At 39.6% G+C, this 27,323-nt stretch overlaps 1 protein-coding gene across 2 annotated transcripts in view; it reads right to left on the reverse strand.

Annotated features, from left to right (window-relative positions):
* NKD1 (NKD inhibitor of WNT signaling pathway 1) overlaps positions 1-27,323 on the reverse strand; it is a 94,871-nt gene that overhangs the window by 33,374 nt on the left and 34,174 nt on the right. For both annotated transcript variants that reach the window (XM_030457777.1, XM_008501302.2), the window contains one exon: positions 408-465. In XM_030457777.1, the coding sequence (XP_030313637.1) occupies positions 408-465 (58 nt within the window). The remainder of the gene's footprint in view (positions 1-407; positions 466-27,323) is intronic.

Here is a 27,323-nt window from a genome sequence, read left to right on the forward strand (position 1 = left end):
GTAAGTCTCTGGTTTGCATAAGAAAATAATGCACAAGTTTCTACATCTGGTTTGTGCAATACAGGAAGGTGTGCAGCTTATCACAAAACTCAGTGCTAACGTTTTCAGTGCTTGCATTTACCACCTCTGCTGGGAACAGCACTTTTCACTACTGCTACCAATGCCAAGATAAATGCCTGGAAAATAAGTGCAACAGCTTGTATCTTGGTCTCTATGATACAACTGAGTGACTTTTTCTGATACTAGGAGGACAGTGGTAGAAGATCCAGAAATAGTACCCTGACCCCATCTTAACAGTTTTGCCAGGGAAATGACCCATCAATACACCAGGAACTGCATTCTCCCACTATCACTGACTTACTCCAATACCCCTTAATATTAACCAAGAAATTTTGTTCTTTAAATACCTTCTAGATGAAAGTGTTCCTCTCCAATACTGTCTCTGTAGCCTTCCCCAGATAAATCCTGTTTAAAAAGAAAAAAAGAAAAAAAAAAAGCATTAATGACAAATATGCTATATGCGAAGTGTTGAGTTGTTCAGAATACGTGTTCATTATCATCAGGATTAATGTAAAACACTAACAAGAGCACAGAAGCTGTTTTGAGGGAAAGAAGTCAATCTCTGTATTTGCAATGGTATTTGGTGTTATTTTACAATGCTCTGGACATACCTGAGGACAAAAATGTAATGGAGGTGAATAGATTATACAGAGAAAAGAAAAAAGGAGTGTTCATATTCAAATCCATTTACAAAGCATATTAATATTTAGCATTTTGATGTTCTGTCAATCAAACAAGACATTAAAAAAAATTCCAAAAGGAAATGATAAAAGAGAAATAAACCCTTTACTACTGACAGAGAAATATTATCACTTGGTTCCACTAACAAAATGAAAACTTTCATATGACAGAGGTCACCCAAGAAAAGCAGATACCAGACACTGATCCGTCAGTCCCAAAATTAATGAAATTTTGTCAGCCTCAGTATATTTAAAGCAACACAGAAGCAGATGCCATAGATATACAGATGATCTTATATCAGACTCAAGAAACATTTCCCTAATGCTGCTGAGGTATTAATAAATGGCATCAGTGAGATTCAGAGCTAATACCACTTACAAAGTCCCTGAAGAGCATTCTTACTCTGATTAGCAGATCCTTCCAGTTCCATCCCTCACCCAGCTAAACCATAGCAATAACAGTTATCCTCATGCTTTGCCTTCTCCCATTCTTTCTGAAGGATTTAGCATTACCATAACATCACCCATCTTGCATTATAGTCTGGCTCCCTAGATTCTCCACAAACACTCTCTGTCACTGACAAATAGCTACAGTAATAAAGAAGGATACGGTCCTAAAAAGTTGATGTGCTTCACACCTGGTGGTTTAACTTCACCAGCAAAAACATACCAGGAACACAGAGCACAGAGCATTCTCAGCATCAGCTTGTGAAGTTGACAATATGGACCTTTGTGTACAGCAAAAGAATAAGGGAATAAGCCATGAAAATTAATTTCTGCTTGTATTTGTTAACTTTATTGTTCAGCACATTTATCACAGTAAAAGCACTTTATTTTCTTGAAGAAAAAAAAAAGAGAGCAGGTTTTTTCTTGGAAAAAATGCCACAAGTTCTTTTCTGCCTTCCACATGTCCAAATGTTATTCTTTGAGATTAGTTATCGCAAAGTAACTAAGCCACAAAAGTATATCTTAGGCATTCTTCAGTATCAATTTCTGCAACAGCATTCTAAAAATCAGATTTCACAAACACTACTGGATAGGTAGCCCAGAGAACCTGAAAATACTGTTCTGTTCATGACCCTGAAATAAACTTAGGACTTACAGGCTAAATGGCTTTGAGAAATGCTGGCAACTTGGCCCAGAATTCTAGAATTTTGCATGGCATAATGTTGTTATAAAAGCTGTCATTCTGGATTTAGCTTACGAAAAAGCAAGTCACACAAACTATTTCATTTTCTTGAGCTTTTTTTTTCCAGTAAAAAAAATGAATTATTTTTTTTAATGAATTTATGATCATTGCCTTGAAAATTATGGAAGAAATGGACAATGAACAAAAAGAAGACATTAAATGTTACCATAAGTTAGCATATTTCTGCAATAATATGGTCTTTCCAGGGCCTTCTAAAAGTTAGTACACTTTTTAAAATAAAATTCCCCATGTCATCATTTGCCATGAAGCTCTGAGCTCACACCTCTGACTGCTCTTGCAGATAATGAGACAGATAGAAGTGACTACGTGGGCACATATGGCACCTCTGCTCTTTCCAAAATGTGAAATATTTACTGTTACTAAGCTCAGAATTCCTGCTCCCTCCTGCTCTCTTGGAAAAAACCCATTTTCTCTAAATCAGCAAATATGCAATGAGTAGGAATTAGCCCACTTGTGATGTACCTCTGAAGAGGGTACCTCTGAGGAGAATACTATCTACCAGCAGCCTTCATCTCTTAAAATGTTAGCAAAGCAAGCAGTAATCTGGGTATCAAATATCAACTGTTAAAATGATTTCATTAATCTCATCCTCTACAAAACACACAAGTCAATATTTTTTATGTTTTTTTCAAAAGGTGGCACTTAAAAATGAGCATACATTTGTTGATGGAAAATACATCATCAAGTAACTCAATGGAAAAGAGTGGAAGACAGAAGAGTAAAGCATTAATATTCATTAAGCTATTTTCCTTATTGTCTCATTTTCAACCATTACATGGGTCTTAAGTAACTATGTTTTATATTCTAGTTTCACTCCTTCTCTACCTCCCAGTTATTTAAGTTAAAGTAGTATCTTAATGCAATTTCTGCCTTAAATCAAATTACTACAAATTACCAAATTCTATAAAACTGGTTTTGTTATGCTGAGCCATAACATAACTGTTAAATGTCACTAAAAGTTGACAATCCATCCTGAAACTGCTGAATTGATTGAACAATTCAGTGACTCATTTAAATCAGTGTTCCTCTGCATGTGTAAGATTATGACATGTTTTATCTTCAGTAAACAGATGTGTATCTGCAAAAGGTGTAGGCAACTCAAGGATTTTAGTGGAAACAAATTAAGGGGAAAGGAAAGAAACTAAATAATTCATCATATTATCATTAATTCTTCCATCAGAAGAACTGCGAGAGTTACCTGAATATTTATTTTTAGCACCACTGAGAGATGTCCAACCTGGATAAATACCAAAATACACCTGTGCCTTTTGGAGAAAAGGATTCTGGCTGAGCAAGCATCAAAGAAAACAATTCTGACTGCAGCTCATACTGCATAATGAAATATTATCCCAATAACCTGTAGAAATTGCCTTTCTGTGAATAAAATAACACACCCACTCCTGCTACCCAAACCGAGAAAATGGACAAGAGCAAGAGAAAGAGGTGAACGTGTAAGACATAACTTGCAGCTCTAGGGGAAAGCAATTGGTACAGGCAGGTTGGAAGAGCTGCCCCTGGGGAGAACCGTGCTGGAGCACAAAGGAAGCAGAGGCTGGAGGGGATGGCTCTGCCCTTTGGCCTGGCCGCAGGGGCCTCCCCGTGCCCCGCAAGCTGCAGGAGCCCAGCCCGGGAAAAGCAACAACGTTTAGGTCACAGGTAGCTGTATATCACTGTCCTGACACCTTGTTTTAAATCACAACACTGCATTTTCAAACTGGAACACTGAGTCATGAAACAACCAAAACCAGATGTACCCTGTGAAATACTATACAAGTGAGGTCAGCGAGCACTTGAAAGAATAAAGAAAAGAAACATTTACATAGAAGAATTATTCCAGCATGCCATTTTCTACAGGCTGCTAAACAGGAACCCATCTTAACTAAGTGCTTCTAACCCACTGGGAGTTTCCCAGATAAGTAAGGTGGCCTCTGTTATCTACCAACACAAGTCATACGGAATGACTGATTCAGGCTCAACCATCTGCTTCAAACCTCTGAACAGCTGCCTGCCTGGCCTGGGTAGGAAGGCCCCGTGTCCCATATATCCCATTCTGATAGGTGATGCTTTACTCAGCTCAGATTTAAGAGGGTGGGGGTAGAGTTAATTAGTGCAACTCCCTCAGAAATGCTGCTGAGTACATATGTACATGAGGAAGAAAAACAATCTTTAAAAGCTCCCACACCCCAGGGCTTCTATTCAGCTGGTTACAAGTCAGGCAATCGTCACTCACTTCCCTCCTTGGCCATGTAATCAGAATCTGATGAATTCAAATTGCTGGGAATTTTATTTAACTCCAACCTCAACCCAAACTACTCTGTTTTTACTCTGCACTGTTTTTACTGATACGAATCTCTGGAGACTAAAGGCCAGACACTCACTCTGGGGCTTCCAGCTATTGACTTCCTTTTCATCATCTATCTGAAAATGCTGTCATCCAAATCCTCACACATCCTTCTGTCTACATCACTTTATTCCTCTTACACTTTTACTGTCTCCCTTTCTGCTTCTACATCAAGGTTAAGGTCCCATTCCTCACCTTCCAGGATCTGCACAGTTGTATTTGGAGTCACATCTCCCAAGTTCTACCTCCTAGACCCTGTGCCAAATGATTTCTTTAATGTTGGTCACCAGTATGACTCTATGTGTCCTGGCTCTGCCTTTCATGCTTCTCTCAATGACACCCAGCACCTAGCACACAGGAGACAAAGCTACAGAAGGCAGTGTGTGTGTGTTTTAGTAAGCCACATATAGACTAAACTGGTGTTAATAAAGTTTGGGTTTTCGTGTAAGCTGAGACAGCTACATCCACGACTGTATTAGATATATCAAACAATAAGCTTCGATTTAGGTCAGTTAGCATGATAATAAGCACATCTGTAAAGTTCAAACCCCCCTACTCCCTGTATTATTACATCACAGTCAATATTGTGTTAATTACCCTTTTTCTAAAAGGTGTTGCTCTACTCATGTAGAAACAAGTTGCTTTACCTCTCCTCCTTCAAACATCTCATTAAAATCCTTTGATTTAGCCTTAAAATATTCACTTTTCCACATTTTTTGGCAGAAAATATGCACATTTCCTGTTTCAGTGAAGTTTTTATTAAGGTATTGTAACCACCACCTTCCCCAAGTAAAATATATTTTAAAAACCCAAATTGTTAACTAAGAAAATGTTCCTCTCTGGTTTTAACCATCTCACTGAAACATTTTTATTTCCTCTCTCTTTATTCTCTTACTGATGGAATTAAGTTCCATTATTTTGGCAAGAGCAAAGTTGAAGAAATATGTTTCACAACAGGACTGCAAGGCATAAGATACATGGTAACTGTGGAGCAGGTTCTACAATTGTTTTACAGCAGCTGCCAACAAGAATGCTCTGTCATCTGTGCACAAACTTCCACACTTGATGCAAACATAAAACACAAATAGAGTTTCAAGAGAGTAAGGATGTCCTTTGGCCTTTCACCGAAAGGACTGAGGGCTCTGTAAACCACTAAGGAGCTACCGAGTGCTTCAAACCAGCTTGTGGGAGAAAAAGTTTTTCATACAGCGAGTCCTTAGCAGATGAAAACTGAGGCTCTTGAAGATGCCTCAAGAAAACCCTTCCAAACCCAAAAGCAGTCATCATTACTGTTTTCATTTATTTTTAATCTTGTTCTCTCTTAAAGAGGTAAGAGGCTTTTTTTATAAAAAGAATAAAAATGTAGGAGGAACTTAGTTCCCCCTAAGGTATTTGAAATTTCCCATGGACTAGAACCATAGTCATGTGTAAATATGACAATAAAGGTGAAAGCAGATACTTAGGTATCTGAGGTGATCATCATTCCTTACATAGATAGCTTCACAGTCAGGCTCAAAACTCAAAATAAAACAAATAAACAAAACATTAAATGGCTTGCACTCAGACTTGGAAATGACCTTTTGCTGTGCTAGCAGCTTCCATGCATACAAATCCATCCAGTCAAATATAAACAAAAATGGACATTTTTGTCCATTTTGTGCACACAATGTTGTGTGATCACTACTTACAGGCAAAAGATAAGAATGTGTTCTGGGCATGCATTTGGCTCTTTCTGCATTTGCAAGTAAAGACTTCATATTAACATTCTCTTTCAAAAATGTTTCAAGATCTCCCTCACAAGCCTGTTCAAACAAACCATACATTTCTGTATTAGTGTCCTCTTTAAGTCCTTGTTCAGCCTGATGAAGACTCTGGGAGGTCCTTATAGCTGCCTCCCAATACCTAAAGGGAACCTACAGGAAGGCTGGAGGGGGACTTTTTATAGGAGTGTCCAGCAATAGGACAAGGGGAAATGCTTTTAAACTGAAGGAGAGTAGGTTTAGACTGGATCTTAGGAAGTTCTTTAGTGTGAGGGTGGTGAGACTGGAAGAAATTTCCCAGAGAAGCTGTGGATGCCCCCTCCCTGAAGGTGCTCAAGGCCAGGTTGGATGAGACTTTGAGCAACCTTATCTAGATGAGAGGTATCCCTGCCATGGCAGGGGGGTTGGGGCAGATGATCTCTAAGATCCCTTGCAATCATTCTATGATTCCTTTTCTTCCCTGTTCGTAAGTAGGCTCCCTACACAGGACCTTATACAGATAAAATATAGATTCCATGCTTCACTATAACGAAACAGGTGAAAACAAATAAGAATTAAAGGATCTACCATGTAGAAAGAAACAGATCAATACACATTTAAGGCTTGGCTTAAGCCTAGCATTGTTTCTTCTAAGGCATGTTTTACCTTTTCTTCTAAACCCATGAGGTCTTCCTTTTTGAGTTTGAGTTTCTATGATGTTTTCACCCTGGATTCCATGGACTTCTAGAAACTCTTGCTAGCTGTTGCAAAGTGGCATCTTCCATTAACACTATTATTGGAATTCGGGAGCTATCATGACTTCTACTTTTTAAGATGACTGGATGAGACAGCTTTTCAAGGACTTCCACCCGATAATAAATAATTGAAAGCAACCACTTGAATAGAACTATGGGTTCAGCTGTTACTTTCCAATGGAAGGGTACAACCATCTCCAACTAAAAAAAGATCATCAACCTTTGAGTTTAAATAGGACTAAAACAAGAAATTACTGCTTTTTGCTATATTTAAATTCACTTTGAAGCTACCTCAGAAGGATAAATGAACTCACTCTACAGATTCAGTTATTTACTCTACTTTGTACTGGCTCTCCTCTAACCTCTTTCCTAATTGCAAAATCAACTGTCCCATATCCCCAAGATCTCATCTTCCCTATAGATTATACTGATCAAGTCTAAGGAGGTGAATGAAAGAGGACAAATATTCATTTAACTTCAAGCTCAGAGAAGCTCATTAACTCTTCAGATTGCTTATCCTGGGTTTCTTCACAGCAGGCAGATGGACACAGAGACATAATAAAACCAATTTTCTACTCAACTTCCTTTTATGATAGATTTGGTTACCAAGAAACTCTTTAACAAACAGACTTAAGTGCACTGAGGTATATATGCAGAGAAACAACCCTGCAGAAAATGACTACAGAAAAACTTGCTCATTTAAGATGCAAACACTGAAATCAAGGGTATTCTTTCCAGCAGCTTCAGTGACCATTACAGCTTTAACACACTGCATTCTGAACCTTTCTTGTGGTGAGAATAATAGCCTGTATATTCCTACATGGCACAGGTTTCATACAGCACAAGGCCTTAAAGGTCCCCCAGAATGATAATCAATGCTCCTCTATTATGTTTATAGCTGTAAGTCTTTTCCTGCTAATGGATGACGTCTATTTATGCAGCTGGAGGAAACCTGGATTCAATAACTGCTCCACCACAGACTCACTGTGTGGTGTAGGGCAAGTCACTTAAATCTCTCTGTACCTTCGTTTTTCAACTGTAAAATGGAATTCTTGATGCCCACCTTAGCAAAAAGCTCTGAATCCTAAGGACAAAAGCATGTCCTGCTAAATAATATTACCTTGTTAGGAAGCACAGGTGTGTGACCCTGGACACATATGCTAATGTTGATCCATAAATCTGTCAACAGGAGGTGCTGGCAAAACAGATGGTTCACATTCCTTTTTAAACCACTTCTTTGTCCCCAAAGCCCAGGTATGTCAACTAATCATTTTATAACTGGTCAGGGTTTTAATGGGCCAGGAAGTCATAGAGAAGCACAATGGCATTATGGCTAAAACTAGAAGCAACAAGAGGAAAAGAAAGACAAAGGTTCCTTTTACCCTCCCCTGCTCCCTGGCATGCAGGACAAATACTATGAGGCTCCACAGGAAAAGATAAAAGAAAATGGAGAACCAGTCCTGATACATTCCTGTAAGTAGTACAGCATCAGTGATTGTGCCTGGATGCTCTTCAGTGCTGCATACATAGAAATAGACACATGTTTTTTAATTACAGGCAATAAAAAAACCACAGACACACACCATTTAAAAACCTGATTTAGATGAACAGTTGATGTTGACCCACGGGTCAGGAGGATTACAAGCAAATAAAAAGTCAACTTCTAAACATTTATTTTATTTTTTTACTTAAGAGTTAACACTGCCATTAGGAATTTCTACTCCCCATCTCACTAGCTGAAAACTGAGCAGAGGGTATTTTCACTGAACATGTTCCTGTAGTCACAAGCACTGTGGCAGGATTGGTGCTGCGGGCAGGGCGGGCAGGGCATGCGGGACCGGCTGCCACGCACATTCCCATAAAAGGAATCAGAGGGCCAGAGGACCACATCAAAGCCTCGGAGTTTAGCAGATTTCCCTTTCCCCTCCCCCTGAGTCTTTGAGACGGAGACTTCATACTCCAGAATTTAATATCTTTTCCCTCCCTCCCCCCCATCAGCCCCTTTGTCTGTGTCTCTGTTCTCTAAGAGCTAACAGATGTTGATGCCATATAGTTTCAAAGAAAACTTTTGATGCCCACATAACTCATTACAACTAATATATTCCAAGAATGCTTGTAGCTCAGGAAACATTGGGGTGAAAAAAACAGAGGAGAGGGGGCAAATGGCTACACTGAATAACCCTTGAGAGAAAATAAATAGTTCACTTCAAAGTCATCAGGGAATTCTTTAACAAGCTCTTTCTTCCGCAAAACACAGAACAAATTCAGCTGAGCCTAGAATTCCCAAAGGAAAAAAATAAAACCAAAGCCCACATAAGAGGCAAAGCAGAGGGAAGCATCAGAGGTCTCTCGGCTCACCCAGCAACAAAGCTCAGCATTCTCCAGGTTCCATACTCCCAAGCAACCTGTGCTGTGCCAGGGCACAAAAGCACTGCTGAAAAGCAGGGACTGCCAACAATAACAATAGAGAGTCCTAAAACAAGCTCACCCTGTCCCTCTGCTGTCAGAGGCAGCCAGGAGACTGCTCACTTCAGGAACACTTTAATTCAGCCCTACAGCCTATGCGGGAGGACACGTCCTGGTGTCACAACTACAAAGAGGAACCATCAGCTCATTTGGCAAAAGCAGGTGACTGCATTTCCCAGGGCTGGCAGGGCTGTGTTCTTAGCTGTTTTCTAGGGTTACATCTAGGATACAACCCTTCATACATTTTTCTAACAGGTCTCCTCCCCTCCCCTGCTGCTTCAGCACACAGCTGCATCCTCCTTTCCTTTGGTGAGAAGCCCCCCAGGATTCACCAGGGGTTTGGAGGGAGAAGGGTTGAGAAAAGGGGGGAGGGCGAGAATGCGATTACATCAATTTCCACAGCAGGAGGATCAGGTTGCATCATTGTACACAACTTGGGGCCCACTCTTTTATCCCTGATGCCGGCAAATTTCCCATTGAAATCAGTGGGAGACTTATCTGTGCAGGGACTGCAGAATGGGGTATTCTGTGACCACAGAATTAGAAAGCAGTAGGAAGCCACCCACACCTGGCAGTACCTCTCCTGGTGGTGCCCTGCCCTCCACCGGGATGGATATCAAATCAAAACAGATGAAAATAAAACAAGGATATTAAATTCCTTCTCCCCCTCATACACAAACTCCTAAAAATCCACCGCTGCAATTATTGTATAAAAGTCTGCATAAAGTTCCTACCAGCAAACTGCAGATTTCACACATGGAACAACGAGAAAAAAAATTCTGGGAGGGTGTGGGGCAAGGGGAAAATCTATCCCACGACTCAGTTGTAGGCACCATTCTTTCAATAATAAAAATGTAAAGAGTTTGAAAGTTTTTAGACAAACAGGTGTATTCTCCTGCATCTTCTTTTTTTCTTTCTTTTTTTTTTTTTTTTTCCCCAAGAATTTAGATGGAAGATAGTGGAAAACAACCTCAGTCCTACTTCTGCAGCAGCAACAATGCCTGGTCTATTTTTCTGAACAGTTCAAATATAAACCATAGTACAATACACATAATCATTAATTTTTCACTGCTGCTCATTTCCAAGCACCACATTTTTCATACTCTTTCATCTGCATAAAAGTTTTCCTTGTAGAAGCTCAATAGTCTCCCCACTTTCACTGCAGCTGCTCCCATGCACACCTTCTTTCCAGCAAAATTATCCCCCCAAAACACCAGTGAACAGCTTAGGGACACCAGAACTAAAATCTTCTACCATGTTTGTTCAGGATAAAATGTCGTTCCTTGTAAAATGACTCCTTATTATCTCTTCTGCTTCACTGTTTGGGGACAGAATGTTTTCTCTAGGGATTGACAAGGAAGGCATCCTCAAGCCTTGTGGCTTTGTAAGTAAAACACCATTATTACTGAGGTGGCTCCACCACATTTCAGAGTGGTAGAAACTTGAGACAGCTCAGGTAATTCAAATCTAGTCTGTGGACTTGGAAATTTCCACAGTAGCAGAGTAGGACTAAGATAGAAAAAGTTAGGAGAACACAGGGGACAACACAGAAGTAGACACTATTTCTAAGCCCTTAGGGCTAAGCACATGGAATCAGAAGAGTTGAAACTCTATTACACAAATTCAAAAGCTTACTAAACTGTCCAAATAGTGCACCTCTGAATTCTGGGTTCTAAGTTTCATCAAAACACCCCCACAGATCCAGACTAAGAGGATTATTCAGTATGTGAAAGGCTGGAAAGCCATACTAGAACAACTTACACCACGGTGCATAGTGCACTGCAGCAGTACTCCTGTCTCCATGGAACAGCAGGTTCTGAGCTACCAGGATGCAGCACTCAGGCCAGGAACTGCCTTTGGAGTAAACCCTGTGTTTTGCCCCCGATTTTCCCAACTGTCTAATAGCAGAAAACAAATGAGGCTAATGACATGCTCCTTCTGCCTCATATCTACTAGAAAAGCTTTTTCCCAAAAACTTTCTGAGCAACCAAACTGGATCTTTTGGTCCAGGTTTCACAAGTGCACAAGTACTCAAAGATCAACTCTGAATGCCAGGGATTCATCTCCAGGGGCCAAAATCAGCACTGTGGGAAGCCAGACAAACCAAGGATATTGGATATTGTCAAAAAGCTGTAAGAGCACCATTTCCATATACTGAGCACATCACTAGTGCTAGCAAGCCCTTAGTGTGCTCCCCTTGAGAGGCACAGCCATGCTTTAAACAGGTGGCACAGAAAACATGACTCCCTGACTAGCCCAAAACACTTTGACAAAACTTGGTGTAGTTTATTTTCATTACAGGTCCACAGAGTTCTTCTCTTGGGCTGACGACTAGAAAGTGACACAAACTGCATCTTCAAGGTTTCACCATGTTATCATCTTGCTTTACTTTCTTTTTTTTTTTTTTTTTTAAAATCAACCTAACTCCATCTTTATGGCAAGGTTTTGTACTTGTTTGGTATGATTTATAGCATTTAATTTAAAGAAAAAGGCCAGTGGTGAAATCCTTTAGTGTTTATGCAATCTTTGGTATTTTCCATTAGGACCAGACACATTTGGGTGGGGAGGGAAGAGGGATGACAACCGAATGCAGATTATACACAGAGCAGCAGGCTTCACTGACCCCCCGAAGCTAATTAAAGGGACAGTAGCAGCTTAAAATTCACATTTACCCCCCAAAAAGTTGCCTAGTCTTATGCAAACATGTGAAAGTATTAAATGAGGAAGGAAATCTTAGCATTTCCAGGCATTTTACTTTGCTCACTTGACTTTACAGATTTTTTTCTTAATTTTTTTATTCATGCCTGTTGGTCCATTTAACATGCTCCAGTATGAAAGGCACACAAAGAGGAATGGTGCAAAAAATTACTAAAATAAAGGAAAATTACAAGAAGCCTATTAACCAAAGATACCTTCATTTAGATTTTTAAGTATAAACTAGGAGAAATATTTCATCACAGTCATTATTGACATCTCAGTTAATGATGTTATTTTAATGTCAAATGTTTTCAGTGCTGCTAATTCTTAATTGCTTGTATTTTAAAAAAAATGAAAAAAATTAATCAAAACAGATCTTTCTCACTAGGCACAACTCTAACCTCAGTCAGAAGAGTCTGTCAGGCAGCCCAGATTGCATCAACAGCTTCATAAGCTCATGACACACCAGTAACATAGCACAAACTGTTGCCCAAGCTGTCCTGGCAAGACATGCAAGCCTTGATGTTGATCCCAGTTTTACCCTGGTTTCACATTTCTGTAACTGCAGCGAAACGAAATCAGAGTGGCTGGAAACAGAATTGTGCCTTCACCTCTCACTGGAGCATTCAGGACCAACTCACTTTATAGTCAGCTATAGCATCAAGGCTGATATCAAAGTAGATATTTTAGCCTAAGTTGAAAACTCTTTATATTTCTTTCACAAGCAAAATATTAAGAACCCTGCCCTAGAGAAAGATGAAAGGAGCCAATCTCCCCTTTAAATTACCAAGCAAGCCTGGGCCTTGACTCTTTTTTCAATGGGAAGTCAAAACGTCTGACTTCAATCAGTTTGTATAAACCAGCTTTTGTTTTTCCTTTTACCCAAATGACTCCACTCTTAAGGATTTATTGTAACTGGATTGCTTTTCTACCCAGCAGGGAACTGTAGCACTAGCAAAGCTGTTCCACACAGTAGGTTTTCCGCTGATTGAATTTCTAGACTTTCAGCTCTTCGGAAATGTTTGCTCTTGTACAAGCTGTCAGAGGGAAATTGTGTGCAGTCGATTTTGTCTCAGCTAAAGCCAGGCAGGGTTCCATATTCAGCCAGCCAATGCAGAACTGAATAGAGGAGGATCAATCAAATTGTGAAGAAAAAGAAGGTCAGTAGAAACAAACAAACAAACAAAAAAACCCCACCAAAACCAAAGAAACCACACAATAAAAAAGGGCAGAGGAAGCAGAGGAGAATAAAAACCATTTCTGAAAATAGGTGTACTCAGAAGAGCAACTAAGATGCCTTCTTAAAAGGAAAGTTTTATTTCTAAAAACGTAATGAAAATAAGGGATTGGAGCCTTTAGAAGAAGCTGTTCCATTAAAAATCCACAAAGCCAACACTATTACATGGCTCCAAAACCAAGCTGCTGTATAAATCCTCATCCTTTAAGAGCATCTTACCCTACTGGTACTGCCTCAACTGTCAGTACCACGGCCACACCACACTGCAGCAAACCTGCCACAGCCAGACCTGGAGCACCCAGGCCTTTTCACCATCTGCTGGGCTTCTGCCTGGCTTGGTGTAGCCAGAAACATGTGCTGAGAAGATGGAGGAAGGCACTGCGAAGCAGCTCAGCTGCCCTGCTTGTCAGAGATAGTGAAAGGTGATTTAACAAAAAGGATTTTTCAGCCATCATGTTCTACGCATGCTATAAAGACTACAGAGTCATCTCCAAGTGCTCCACAGCCATTTTATTGCCAAGCACATGACCTAATGGTTCAAACTCCTGTCTGCACTTGAGGTTATGTTAGTTAGAAATCTGTAACTTCTAACAACAAGGCCAGAAGTGCACCTATGGGCCAATACAACAACAACAAAACAAAAACACCCAAAAAACCAGAAGCAGCAAGCAGAGATTAAGGCATTTGTATTAAAAATTCCATAAAAGGATCTTAGTAGAAAAAACACTTGACCATGGTCTGATCTGCAATAGCTCATATTTCTAATTTAACTGCAAGGACTCATTTTGGTTCTAACTGCATTACAGGGAAAAGAAAAGCTTTTAGGCACAAGCCAATACTTCCAAATGACATACTGATCTAAGAATGTGACAGCATTGGTGAGTGTTGGACTGGACCTGCCAGCCATTGGTAAATAACCTTTACAATCTTGAAATACACTGTAATACAGCCAGAGGCAATTGCACTGACACTGAGCACCTCGACACAGTACTGAGGTGTACATTTTCAGGGCTCTGTGGTAGGAAAATTGTGCCATCTGGTCTTTTTTTTTTTTTTTTTTAAGAAATAATAACAGCTAGTAGATCATTCTTTTTGACATGTGGTAAAAATCACAAAGCCACTCAACAGGGTTTTTGTTTTTAAACTACCAGACTTGATCATAAAAGACTCTCAAGTCCTACTGCCTTTTATTGCTGAGGACTCATCCTCGCATTCAAGTTTTGTGAGCATCCAGACAGTGCAGCAGTATCCAGAGGACTCTACATGATCTCTTCTCTGCTACATGCATAATGGAGAAAAGCACCTTGCAAAGAGGTTTTCTCAGAGCATCCTACATGTCTGCAGGAGTGACTGGTGCCGAGTGTCAGTGCGGGTGCAAAAAGTCAACTTGCAGTTTCCTGTGCACTGTCTTTCCTTGGAAGACACTTACTATGCAACGAGGAAAGATGACATCTATCACAAAACAAGTAACAATAATGAGGATTTTTGCCACTGTTCTTCCCAGTAAGCTGCCTTCTATTAACAGTGGTTTTCTCTCTCAGTTCCCACTTTATTTCACCTGTTAAGTGTAGGCTCAGCGATTTTCCTTCTGTGAGTCTGTTCAGACAAGCTTTCCCAACTCAGCACACTGTCAGCCTGGCATTCATGTTCCTAATCAACAGTGCACCTCGACAAAGCCCAGATGATGAAAGGAAATATTCTGGCTCCAAAGTCTTCTAAAGGGCCACTTGACTGACAAAGGCATTTGCACCACTATTTGCACCATATTTAATGAACCTCATTATCTAAAGAGTTGTCTGCTCAGTCTACTCACTAAAGAGTTTCCTCATTTTTTCTTTACCTCTTGGGAGGCTACAGTTCTTCTTTGACCATAAAGAAAAACATGACAAACAAAAAAGAAAGGCAGCAGAGAGTAAGAAATTCTTGATACACAAGCAGGAAGCACAAGGCTGCAAATGACCTGAATCTTTGATCAGTCTTTCCTACTGATAACCATTAAAATTTACTCCAGCTATCCCAACTACTAGCATTAGCAGAGGACCCAGCCCAGGGCTTTAACCAGGTACAGTAGCTAAATAAAGTATTGTCTTCTGTGAGAAGTTAATTCATGGATCCCAACAAAGGTTCTTGCTCTCCAATTAAAGATGCACTAGCATTTTGAACTAAATACAGATTTCTTTTAGAGGGACACAGTGCAAGATCCAATATTGCATATGCATAAACTTTAGTGTTCTACAGGAAAAGCAGAACAAAGACTGGTCAAGTCTCCCCACATGGACTGATGAAGATTAGGGTTCCTGAAATATTTCTTCTCTCTTTAATGATTCCTATCAAGTCTTCTATGGTAAAATCTGGTTTGTGAGAGCAGGCTTAGATAAAGTGCAAAGATTTATTCCAGAGCTGACAGGTATAGCTGAAGCAAGGTAGGCACAGCTCCAACACAGCTTCTCACCAACGCTCATCCCTAACCAACTGCTTAATTTCTTACATATAGTCCATTTTCAGGTCCTAAAAAGCAGAGGACAACAATACCTGAACTGCTGGAACTAGATGTGCAAGCACTAAAACTTACTCAAATTAACAGGTTTTTTTTTTAATCAATGTGAATACTTAAATAAGTAAATTTTAGTTTGCAGGATCAAGCATCTAAATGAATGTTCAAAAACAATGAAAAAAGATACAGGGTACCTGTAACAGAATAAGAGCAAAAAATATGGTATCAAATTAATGCTAATGTTAATTATCCCTCATTAAAAATAAACTTCAAAGTGGGACAAGGAAACTGAATAGTATTATAGGCAAGATTTAAAAGTGATGATAGAAACAAGGCTGAGGTATATAGAGACTGAAACACAAACAAGGCAAAGAAGCAAAGGCTACAGAAGAAAAGAAAATGGGATAGGTGTAGAGAAAGAACATGCCCACATGTCTTTATCCCCTACCTGGTGAGAGCCACAGCCCACAAGCACTCAACACCTGATGAGAACATTTAAGCTATGATCCTTGCAGTGAATTTTAATGATCTGGCATTAACTCTTAAAAACATTCCTAGGTTTAGAGGTATAGGAACTTCCTTGTGAATGAGAACACATATGCATACATACACATGAGCATCAGCAGGACTTAGGCATTGGCTCACAGCCCTTTCAGAGTTGCATTTCTCTTACAATAAGCCTTGTCCAAGGAAGAAAGAATTGCTAGGAGTGTGATAAAATGGGGTGCAGTGCAGAGATGGATATCCCATGGAGACAGGGATTTCAGAGAAATTCTGGACAAATTCTATGGTTTACCTGACAGAAATGAGATGGACTGCTGGCTGACACTTCAGAAAACACTTGAGAATCTTGATCCAGTGAGAAAAATTTCTTTAACATGTAAATTGACTTACCTAACTTCATTTTACATATGTGTGACCTGAGGAATCAACATCTAATATACAGGTAGAGCTGCCTTGAAAATAAATTCAAAAGAAAACTGGGTGTGACAAAGATAATTCTGTGTATTATGTCTTTCAGTGAAGCTCATCTACAACTACAGACTACTGAAAAAAGAGGCAGATTAATTCTTTGGCCATCTTAACAAATTTTGGCAAACAGTGTCACCCTGCTGGTGTGGCCAGCTGACAGAGCAGTACCTCATCCAGTACAGCTCCTCTGTGCTGCCACACATTGACTGTGCTGCCTGAGAAACCATTTTAAAGCAATTCTCAAAGTTGCTATATGAGCTGCTGTTAAGTCAATGTACACAGCAGAGACACCCCCCTCAAATATGTCATATGCGACAAGAAGAGTAAGCATCATTAATCAAAGGCAATAATCCATAACAGGGATGCTAGAAAACAAAGAAAGAAAAACCTGAGGAGTAGGAGAAGCACACAGAGGTAGGCTAGGAAAATGTGTATTGTGATGAAGTAAAGGCCCTGAAAGCTACACTGAGTTTATGAAAAAAATGCAGTGTTCAGATAGATTTCTGTTGTAAACCTTATTTTACAGTTTTCCCAGGGCCAGTGACTTGCACTAGATGAATGTCCCCAAAAGCCATCTGCTGCAGCCTCACAAGCTCCACAAAAGAGGTGCAGAGAGGTTCACAACACAAAGGAACAGAACTTAACACAACTTTCTGCTCCATTTGAATTAGTGAAGATAGTAGACTATTGGAATGAAGTCTATGAGGAGAGTGTTAGTTAACATGTGACAAGGTTTTGATGTCAGGAAACATGAACACAACCTGGTTTAGATCCTAAAATCCAAGGGCTGTGATAGTTTCAGCACGCCAGTCCAAAAAGTGGTAGTCTGTGCCTTAGGATGGACTGAGGTGTAAGCTTTCATGTCAGCTGGCAGTATAGGGATTTTGCCCTGGAGTCTGAGTCTCCATTTGCTAGCACTGTATTATTAACAAACCATTTTCTTTCAAGTTTCACTGCTTTTATGGCAAACAACTATGCATACCCAATATTTACCAGCTGCAATTTGGCAGTGAGGTCCTTGTTAACAGTTTAATTTTGTGAATCTTTTAGACCATGCCTGCAAAGAAAACTTTGCAGCGGCTGAGCTTATTATGGGCTGGGTACTCCTTTGCATCCTGACTGAATCCTAAATGTGTCCAATAAAGCTCTGTTTATTTTAGCTAGGGATATTTCCATAGGCCTGTTTTGATGGGCAGAGCTCCTTCTCCTCTGCTTTGGTGTCTTTTCCATTTAAGAGTAACAAACTTAAAACATTTAAAAATAAATATATAAATGGAACAGGAAACTATCATAGCTTCAAGAACTCACTTTCTAGATAGAATTTAGGACAAGGGGGAATACTAACAAATACAGTTTGTACCAGACTTTAAAGCCTACATGCACAAGCCAATAATCACACACATACACAAATTCATGCTGTGAATTCTCTTACGAGCTTGCTGGAGATAATACTCAAGAACTTGTTTAGAGATCTTTGCTCTTTTTCTTCCCTAATGTATTATCACTGCATTTAATTTTTTATGCCCTTGTGTACAGAGCCTTAACTCTGTACTTCCAATGTGCATTCTGCATTTCCCAGCTAAGTAGGAGTGGAAGTGGGGAGAACACAAGTTTCTTAATTATGCACAGGTTAAGTCACCACACTTTGACATTTAGAAGCAGTCATGCAGCCCTCTATGATCAGGGCTGTATTTAAGCCTTCTGATAACAGACTGGGTCAGGCAGGTACGTCACTCTGGCCATACTAAACTGTACTGACAGAAAACAGTAGCTCCTTTGAATAGAGTTTGTGTGAAAAGAGGTAACAAGACTGGCAGTGTAGTTCAGCACAGCCCCCCTACCCACCTTGCCTCCTTGAGCTAGGAAAGAGCATAACATGGCCAAGGAAAGAACAGTTCAAAGGCCCAAGCCTGAAAGTGAATACTAAAAGAAAAAAACAAGAACAAAGAAATCTTAAACCGGTTTGTCTGTTTTTAAGTTTATACAATTGCAAACAAATTCAGAGGTTTATTAGTTTATAATGCTTTTCATGGTCAAGTCACTCAAATGCAGGCTTTGATTTAAGAAATGGAATCTGGCAAGAAAAGTTTCAAGGCAGCCTACTCACTTTCCCATTAAGAAGATTAAAAAAGAATTCAAAATATTTAACATTGAGTAATAAGGTCTGTACTTGTGTAGCAACTAATCTTGTGCTCGTGCACATCCCAGTTCAGTACTGCACTTGCTTAACTTTAAGCATCCCAAAGTAATCTCACTGACTTGCTGCATACTTCAGCACACGCTAAGTGCTTTGCTGAAATGAGGCCATGATCAGATTTAAACAGAGTATCCTTTAATGGGGATTTACACATTAGAATAAAAGGTCTCCAGAAAAGCCACTCAGCCTGTAAAAAGCTAGCCATTCACCTTAACCAGCAACTTTTTATCTAACTTTGCCTTTAAATAAAGCTATCTTAAATACAAGGTAGAAATCCACAAAAAGTTATTTTAAACAGAACATTTCAAGTTCAGCTAAATATGGAAAAAGTCAGGGCCTGGACTCTCAATTGTATCTAGACTCACTATGCATGAAGAAGGCAGCAGCATATAATCCCTTGGTATACCACAGCTACTTGTGCATTTGGCCTTAACTCTGAACATGCTGTTTTACTTTTATAATCTAACAGGTAACATCCATATTTTCTGGCCAAATTATTTTCAGCTATCTTCTCCAGATTTCAGTCTACTTGCATGGAAAAGGAGTTCAAACTTTTATGCTACAATAGGCTATAACTACACACACCATACACTTTTAACCACTCATCACTCTCATAAGCAGTAACAGAGAAATAATCCTTTTTTGCTTTGAAAATACAGGATATAGTTAGGAATAAGGGAGAGGTCACTGACGAAATGCTACCCAGTTCCCTATTTCCAGTCCAAAGAGAAGGACAGCATTTTACATTGAAAGCATTCATGCTTTAAAGGATGTTCAGGTCTTCCTCAGGATTACCCAGCTATTGCTTTAACAGTGCATCTCTTTTTGCAGACACTGTTGCAGAAAAGGTCTTTATGTCACCATAAATTACCCTAAAGAAGAAATTATGTCGCCCCACATCCCTATATCACAATGAGCACCCATTTGCCTGTTTAGAAAAACATGAACAAAGCCCCAGAAACTTCAGCTTTCATAGCTAGTACAGACCTACATTTCCCAAAGGCTACAGGAGAAGATTTTGCCAGAGCTTGTACATGTGCTAGCTCAGAGGGGTCATTACTCCCAAAGCACTACAGGTGGCACAGGCTTGTCTGCAAAAGCAAGCTCTGCTGGATTTAAAAGGGACATTTGGTTTTAAACTGAGTTAGAGAGCAAAAAATCTGTGTGGGCATTTGTTTTGTGCAGTTTGTTTCTATGTGGCTTAATAGATTCAGAATGGGTTTAAGACAAACAAAAAGGAAGGCAGCCAGAACCCCTAATGCCTACAATGGAGTCTTCACCATTCAATTCAAACTAAAGTAGCAGTTTATTTAAACTGGAGTCACGACACTTGTGTGTGTGGACAAGGCCAAAGCTAATCAGGTGTTGTCTCAGCACAGTCCCAGTGAACAGTCTGAGCAGATATATTGGAAGGCTCTGCTTCCTGCCCCAGCAATGAGCAACCAGTCAGGGTGGCTCTGCCAGGCCAGAGCTCTACCAGCAGCAGTCTGGGGTGCACAAGGTAGAGGGGTTCCCTGCTCGACAGGGCTGGCAAATCTATTTCTGCCCTAAAGAAACAGTCCCCTCAATGTCCCTCTAGTGTGTTGTCGAACCTGACCTGTGTGAAATTTGAGAATGGATATAAATCAAATGGAGAAAAAGTAATAAAAAGCTCCCGGCAGACTTGATGACATGTTGATAATGTTCTTGTCCTGGAGTCAGGGTGACACCAGCCCAAAGATGATATATAGAACTAAGCCCACATACCGATGATTTACTGGCCTAATGACAGTTTTCATTGATCAGGGGCCAACAATTACTGGATTCCTTCCCACTGCCTATTTCAGTATCAGGCTCTGGCATACAATCAAAACACTAGCCCTGCTTCTCCACAGTTCATGTGCCAACTTTGCAGTGGATGCTCAAGCCAAGCAAGAATGATATGCAAATCTGGCAGGTGTTTGGGGCATACCAGTGCTGCTCAAAAGCCCAACCATAAAAAAGGAAACAGCAGAAAGGCTGAGGAAGTCCCAGGCTGTTGCAGAAAGGCTGCAGGCTCTGTACAGTACACAGTAAAAGGGTCCCAGAAACAGGAGACATGGGCTTTCAGGCAGCAACAGCAAAGCTCAATTATTTTTGCTCACTATAAACAAAGTACACTCTTTATATCCCCTCCAGATTGTCTAAAGGCCTCTCTCGCCACTAAAGCTTATTTCAAAAAGAACAAGAACTTACAAACAAATAGAGCAACTGGTGCTGGTACCAATCACACAACATTCTTTTGTTTTTGTTTTGCTTTGTGCCTTAAAGTAGAGAACCAGTAGAAAGAGATTTCCTTCCCAAGTGTACGGAAAATGGATGTGTCAAACTGAATTAATATCTGCAATGGCACATTCAAATGGCCATGATTAAGCTGCTGGAACGAGATGAATCAATGTGGGGAAGGTGCTGGCAAAGAAATATTCTTCTAGTATATTACTGTCTCTTACAGACAGGCAAGTGTGTGTAATTTGTCTTGGTCTATCAGGATTTTCCTCTCTGTTCCTCACTTAGCATAAGGGCACACTGAAAATTTCCAAAAGCTTCTATCCACCTTTTTTGGGATCCAAAGAAAAGCTGGGAAAGGTGCCAAGAAAAGAAAACTCCTATTAAATGAATTAATTAATTAAATGCTTAAGAAAGGGTCAAGAATTATCTGATAGGCCCCCACAGAACACATACTTGTTTCAGCCTCTTCTCCCCTTAGCTGTAGTACTCCTCTGGATCTTTAGCCTTTCCTGAAACCACTCATCTTTAGCAACATCTGTGAAACAAAATCAGCTCCATCTCTCTCTACATGATTCCTAAAGAATCATTATTTCAACACCAGTATTTCAGTGTGGAGGGAGATGATGACATTGATAAACACTTTCCACAAGCAACTGATAGTGAAGATCATTAATCTGAGTTCAAAAATTGAAGCAAAGAAATTTTAGCTCCTCACTCCACCTGAAATTTTGGATCTACCAGCTTGCATCAAACATCTACCAGGAGGAAATACAGGACAGATCTCACTAAGAGGATTGTCACCTTTAAGCAATTCACAGCATATTTTGACCATGTATAGAGAGGCCACAAAAGCTTTTTCCCCCAGCCTTTCATACCTCTATTCTTTCCTTCTTTTGCTAGTATTTATACAGTCTGGCGTTCATCAGCATGCTCTGATCAGGCAGGCATCTGTTTCAGCTTCAAGTGGTATGTGTGGAAAAAAAGGTTCTTGCGTTCAAAGAGGCCAAATCATTACCTGAAGAGGGTCCCCAGATCAGAACATCTGCATGCATTAAGTAAGTGTGTTTCTAAATATCAGATTTTTGGAGAAAAGATGAAATAATCTATGAATACAAAGGTAGAAGTTTTATTCATACCATGGACTTCAAATACTGAGCCTACCAAGCAAGATTAAGTTTGGTTTTGGACATAACTCTTTCATAAGGAACCTGCCTTATAATTAAAGGAGTACACTGTAAACATAGGTAAACATAAACATGAGTATCATGGCAAATGATCAGCCTTCTTTTTTTCAGTTGCTGGAGGATCCACACTCTCATAGGTGCACGGTCTCCAGCAGATTTTCAGGGCCTCCTGCATTTGATTTATATGCTGGTTTTTTGACTGATCTTTGATAAATCTGAATTATGACAGTGGACTTGTGTGTCAAAATCCAGTCAACACTAGATTTACTTTGCACATTAGTGACATATGAAGGATTTACAAATTTCTCCTAAGCAGCAGCAGACTGTTTGATGCTGTTCCAAACTGTCCTGGGCACTTACTGCTCACACTTCAGAAATATGAGAGTCCTGTGGCAACAACAAGAAGCTCTGCTGTTGCCTGCAGACTGAGGCAGATATTAGGACATTACACTCAGCAGTAGTCTGTCCAAAATTGGAAGGTCAGGTTAGCTTTTCAGTCAGGCAAAGGAAGTTTGTATCAATCATACAGATCAAAAGTTCCACAACAGTACTCTTCCTTCTCTTCAATTAAAGTTTGTTGGGGTTTTGTGGGATCTGTTTTTTTTTTTTTTTTGCCTGATGCAAACAAAACTTCTCAGGTTTCACTTTAGCTGATGGATTACTTAGCACAAATGTGTGGAGCAAAAGCACTCCAAAAGCTAAGTGTCAGACTTCAGAATTTGTTCCTGCATCTTTAATTTCACTAGTCTCTCCCACTTCTCCTCTTACCCACAGTTTCTAGTTCTCATTTCAGAACTTTTCACTGGATTAGCTTCTCATTTTTTGGATAGTTGGTGTCTTATGTTTATGTAAAGAAGACAACATACATCAAAACCTTTCAACCTGCTCAGATTCACAGACCTAAAGCATATGTCTGAACTGAGGTACACAAGAAATAAAATTGCAAAATTAGCTTAAGTAATTCACCAGTCCAGATCCTTTATCTTCACCTTCATCCCTTCAGCTGATATAAATAATTTACATTAATACATATGAGACACAAAATAGGTCTGTGTGGAATGCTAGTAAGTATAAAATTAAAATAAAGGACAACTGAAACAAGTAATTAAGGTGCACTATACAATTAGGATCATTTAATTTTCTCATTATTTCACTAAGTGAATGTTGCATGCAGGACCTATCTCTGCAGGCAGCTGAGAATTAAGAAAGCAATTTTCAAGTGCTCTGTCCAAATAATACCCGAGTACAAGTTATATTAAATCCTTTTTGTTCACAATTCGACAACACCTGACAGTGTAAGTTTCTCTATACTGCCATACTCCTCCATTTCTCCTCTCACACAGAGTCCATGCCACCAAATAGCACAGCTGGGAGATCTTCTGCATCTACTGCACCTTACCTGCCCAAATGGAATTTTTTCCCTTTATTAATCTCTCCAGCAAGTGGTGGGGCTGCTGCTATATTTAGCCAGCTCATGTAGGACTGGCTCCCGCTGTCTTCAAAAGGCATATCAGGTGCTGATGACTATTTTTAAACAGGACATCTAAATTTCCCAAGTGTGGTGACCCATGAGTTTGGACATTCTGCTTTTAATCAAATGAGTTAATTATCTACAGGGCTCTACAGGAAAAAAAAGCATCAAAGATGAAGACCAGGCTACAATAAAACAGCTCAAGATCTGAGTGATAGGAGCCCCTCCTACTTCAAGCACAAGTATTCAGGGAAGGAATTCTTTATTCCCCTCCCCTTATCTATATACCTTTAAAGTACAGGCAAGGCTTCTTCCTTCCTGTGAGAAGCTGACATCTTTTGTTCAACAAAGTCTCAAGCATTGGTTATTCAGTCTCAAGTGAAAAGTTATTCAGCTGACAAAATCTTGTCCCAAAATCCCATGCTACTGGGAAGCTATTAAGAAAATACTGAAAAGCCATGGCTGAAAGTAAGAACAAACCCTTAAACAGACATTAACAGAACCTTGTAAAATAATTGACAACCAGCAGTGGTAGTGAGCAGTGATGGCACGTAAGTGAATTGTATGGAATGTAATGGAGGTTGAAAAAGCCTAAAGGTATTTTGAGGGCAGATAAAGCATGGTACACAAAAGTTAGAGGACTGATCAAAGAACCCACGACTTCTTATAACCTCACCTCCTTTGTAACCACGGGCCAACAATCCTTCCAAAGCAGAGTAACAGAGTTAACTGTTCTTTATGCTAAGTTATAAATATGGAGAAAAAGACCAGTAATATTTTGAATCATTCTGTAAAAAAATGGACGGCTAAATTGTTCAAGTTACTTATACATAAACACACACACACTTCTTCCTTCTGGCACACACCTTAACCTCTATCATAATGGTCTGTTAATCTGACCTGCGCTGCTGGGAAAAAAAAGCCAAGATTTTCTCAGTCTGTTTAATGTAAAAAGCAGATACAAAGAGATATGGGGTAAGTCAGTCTTAGCACAAGGCTGAAAAGTACTGCGAGTCCTTATCCAGTTCCATGACATACAAGCAAACACTGCAGACACACAGAACAAGATGATCAATGGACAAACCCCCTCTATCTGTAAAGGAGATGCACCCACTGTTGATAATGGGTGTCATGTTCTGGTTCTGCAAAGATAAGTCCTTGGGTCTCTGCTTTCTCTCTCTCTGACACATACACACACAAACACACTCTGCCTTAAACACCCACACTTAACAAAGTGCAACAGAGGCCAAGCTTTACAGTCAAAGGTTCCTAAATCTACCCCTTTTCAGATACATGAGATTCATGCTTGCATGTCTCTGCTGACATTCCAATTTGCTCTCCAGCTGAATGGCCTTTCTTAAAGAAGCAATGAATGAAGAACTGTCAGCAGCTTTTCTTTCTTTTTCTGTCATCTTGCTCTGCTCCTTTTACAGATATACATAACCCCTCCCACATTTTTATTGCAGTACTTCTTCTTGTGAGTTTCTTCCTTCTTGGCCACTAGTTGTTTTTTTTCTTTTCCTTGAGAGAGGGTGACAGTTTTGCACACAGCAGTGACTTCCAGCACACACAGTGGACATGAGTCTATCCCTGGACATTTGATATATCTCCTCTGGTTAAAATAGCACAACTAACTGTAAAATTTCAAAGCAGCTAGACACTGAACAGCTAATCCCACCTTACTTACCTCCTGCTATATATTAAAAAAAACCAACATTCTCAATGCTTTAAGAAAATTCTCACCCTTGGTCTATATATAACAGTACCCCTAGAGCAGCCAGCTAGGATGAGGTCTCGTTCTACTCTGCATAACACCACCAGCAAAATAGACATTCCTGCTCACGTGGCTGGCCAGAAAGTCACAAGTGTTAAAACTGACCTCACTTAACATTTCTGTTTCTTTCCACTGATGAAAGAAGACAGCATGGCTAGCTCAGATGTCAACATTTACCTTGCAGACATCTAAAGTTAGCCAAGAGGAACCGAGCTCAAGACTTAAAAGAAGCACAGGACCTCAGCAGTTGTGAAAAGAGCTGCCAGCAAGACAAAGGGAAGCCATAAATTCAATTCAGATTCTGCATGTGAGCTGTATAAAATCTGGAGGTTTTCCTATGCCCATTTTATTTAAATAAGGTAACAATACTATAATCAAATTAGTAATGATCTTTATATTTCAGAAGCTGGAAGTCTTAGAATAAAGACAGATCTGGCAATTTATCCAAGTAGGTACTGTGGGTTTTGACCCCGACTTCACTGAGTTGAACATCTGAACTCTTCCAGCTTAGTTGTAATTCACAATATTCTTGTTAGCTCAAGTCATTAACAAATCCAGAACAATTTTCTAGATTGGGTCATCTGCAGCACATTTGTCTTTATTCATTGTTAAAGACTGCATTCAAGCCTCCAGAACCCTTCTTTTTTGTGCTGTGCTGTTTTTCATACTTTCATTGCTGACCTCTAATGGTAGTTTTGGAGGCAAATGGCAGTGTTAGTTTTGCTACTGCTTGACTCAGCATGCTTATTTGCTTTAAAAAATACTCATAACATCCCCAGTGCAATGAGGTTTGATTCTCCCAAAGAGCTTTTGTTGATACTATTGTATGGTTGGCTTTGTTTAATAACCTCATCCTAAGCTACAAGTCATTAACTCACTTTGGTCAGCCTCATTTCTAGGCAATCAGGTCAGCTATTTAAGCAGCAAGTTTCCACTTCTCATCTTCAAGGTAAATTACTTCATTGGGAGGCAGAGCATAGTTAGCAGCATCTGCTGTGGTTAAAACTAAAGGTGGAAGTCAGATTATCTCTTGCTGTTTTACAAACATTGAGCAATTTTTTTGAATTACCAGAATCTCTGAGAAATGGTTATATAATTTTAAAAGAAAAAGTCTTAATTGAAACAAAAAGAAAGAAAAACGACTCTTACCCCTATTTTGTTAGAAGTACACTCTGCTACCTGGTTTCTGGCTCATCCTCAACTTGCAGTAAGATAACAGTGTTCAGAGGCTGGCCCACAATTTCCAGAACAATTAAAAATCAAGCAGCCAGCCTCATTTTTACACACATCCCTCAAACTGAGTTATCACTCATACCTGTCACTGAGAAAGGGTGATCAAACCTCAAACTTTAAAATGAAGGTGAACTCACACATATCTGGTAACCTATAGAACTTTTACAACTCAATTATCTTCTAGCCAACAGCTCTTCTCATCATACTCACCCATGGATCGGATTTAAAGGAAAACAATTGCCTCTAGCAAATTTAGTGATAGGAGAAGGCTGTAACAGACACATCTACACTAAAATATCTTCCTAAGTGTAAGTGCATTAAAAATGCAATTCATTTTATGATCTAACTTTTTTTAATCAACTTGCGTGTGCTTTTGCACTTGAGTTTTCCTTTCATTGTGTTAATCATGCAAGCAATCAGGTATCCTCACTAAAAATTAATAACCAGAGTGACACATAGGATAAAGGCAAATTCTGGAAAACACACAGCAAAGATCTTTTTAAAAGGTACTGTTGGGCACATTTGTAGACAAATTTCCAGTTTAAAGTAAATTTAAGTTGCAAAAG

The sequence above is a fragment of the Calypte anna genome, chromosome 11, assembly GCF_003957555.1.
Source record: "Calypte anna isolate BGI_N300 chromosome 11, bCalAnn1_v1.p, whole genome shotgun sequence".
NCBI lineage: Eukaryota > Metazoa > Chordata > Aves > Apodiformes > Trochilidae > Calypte > Calypte anna.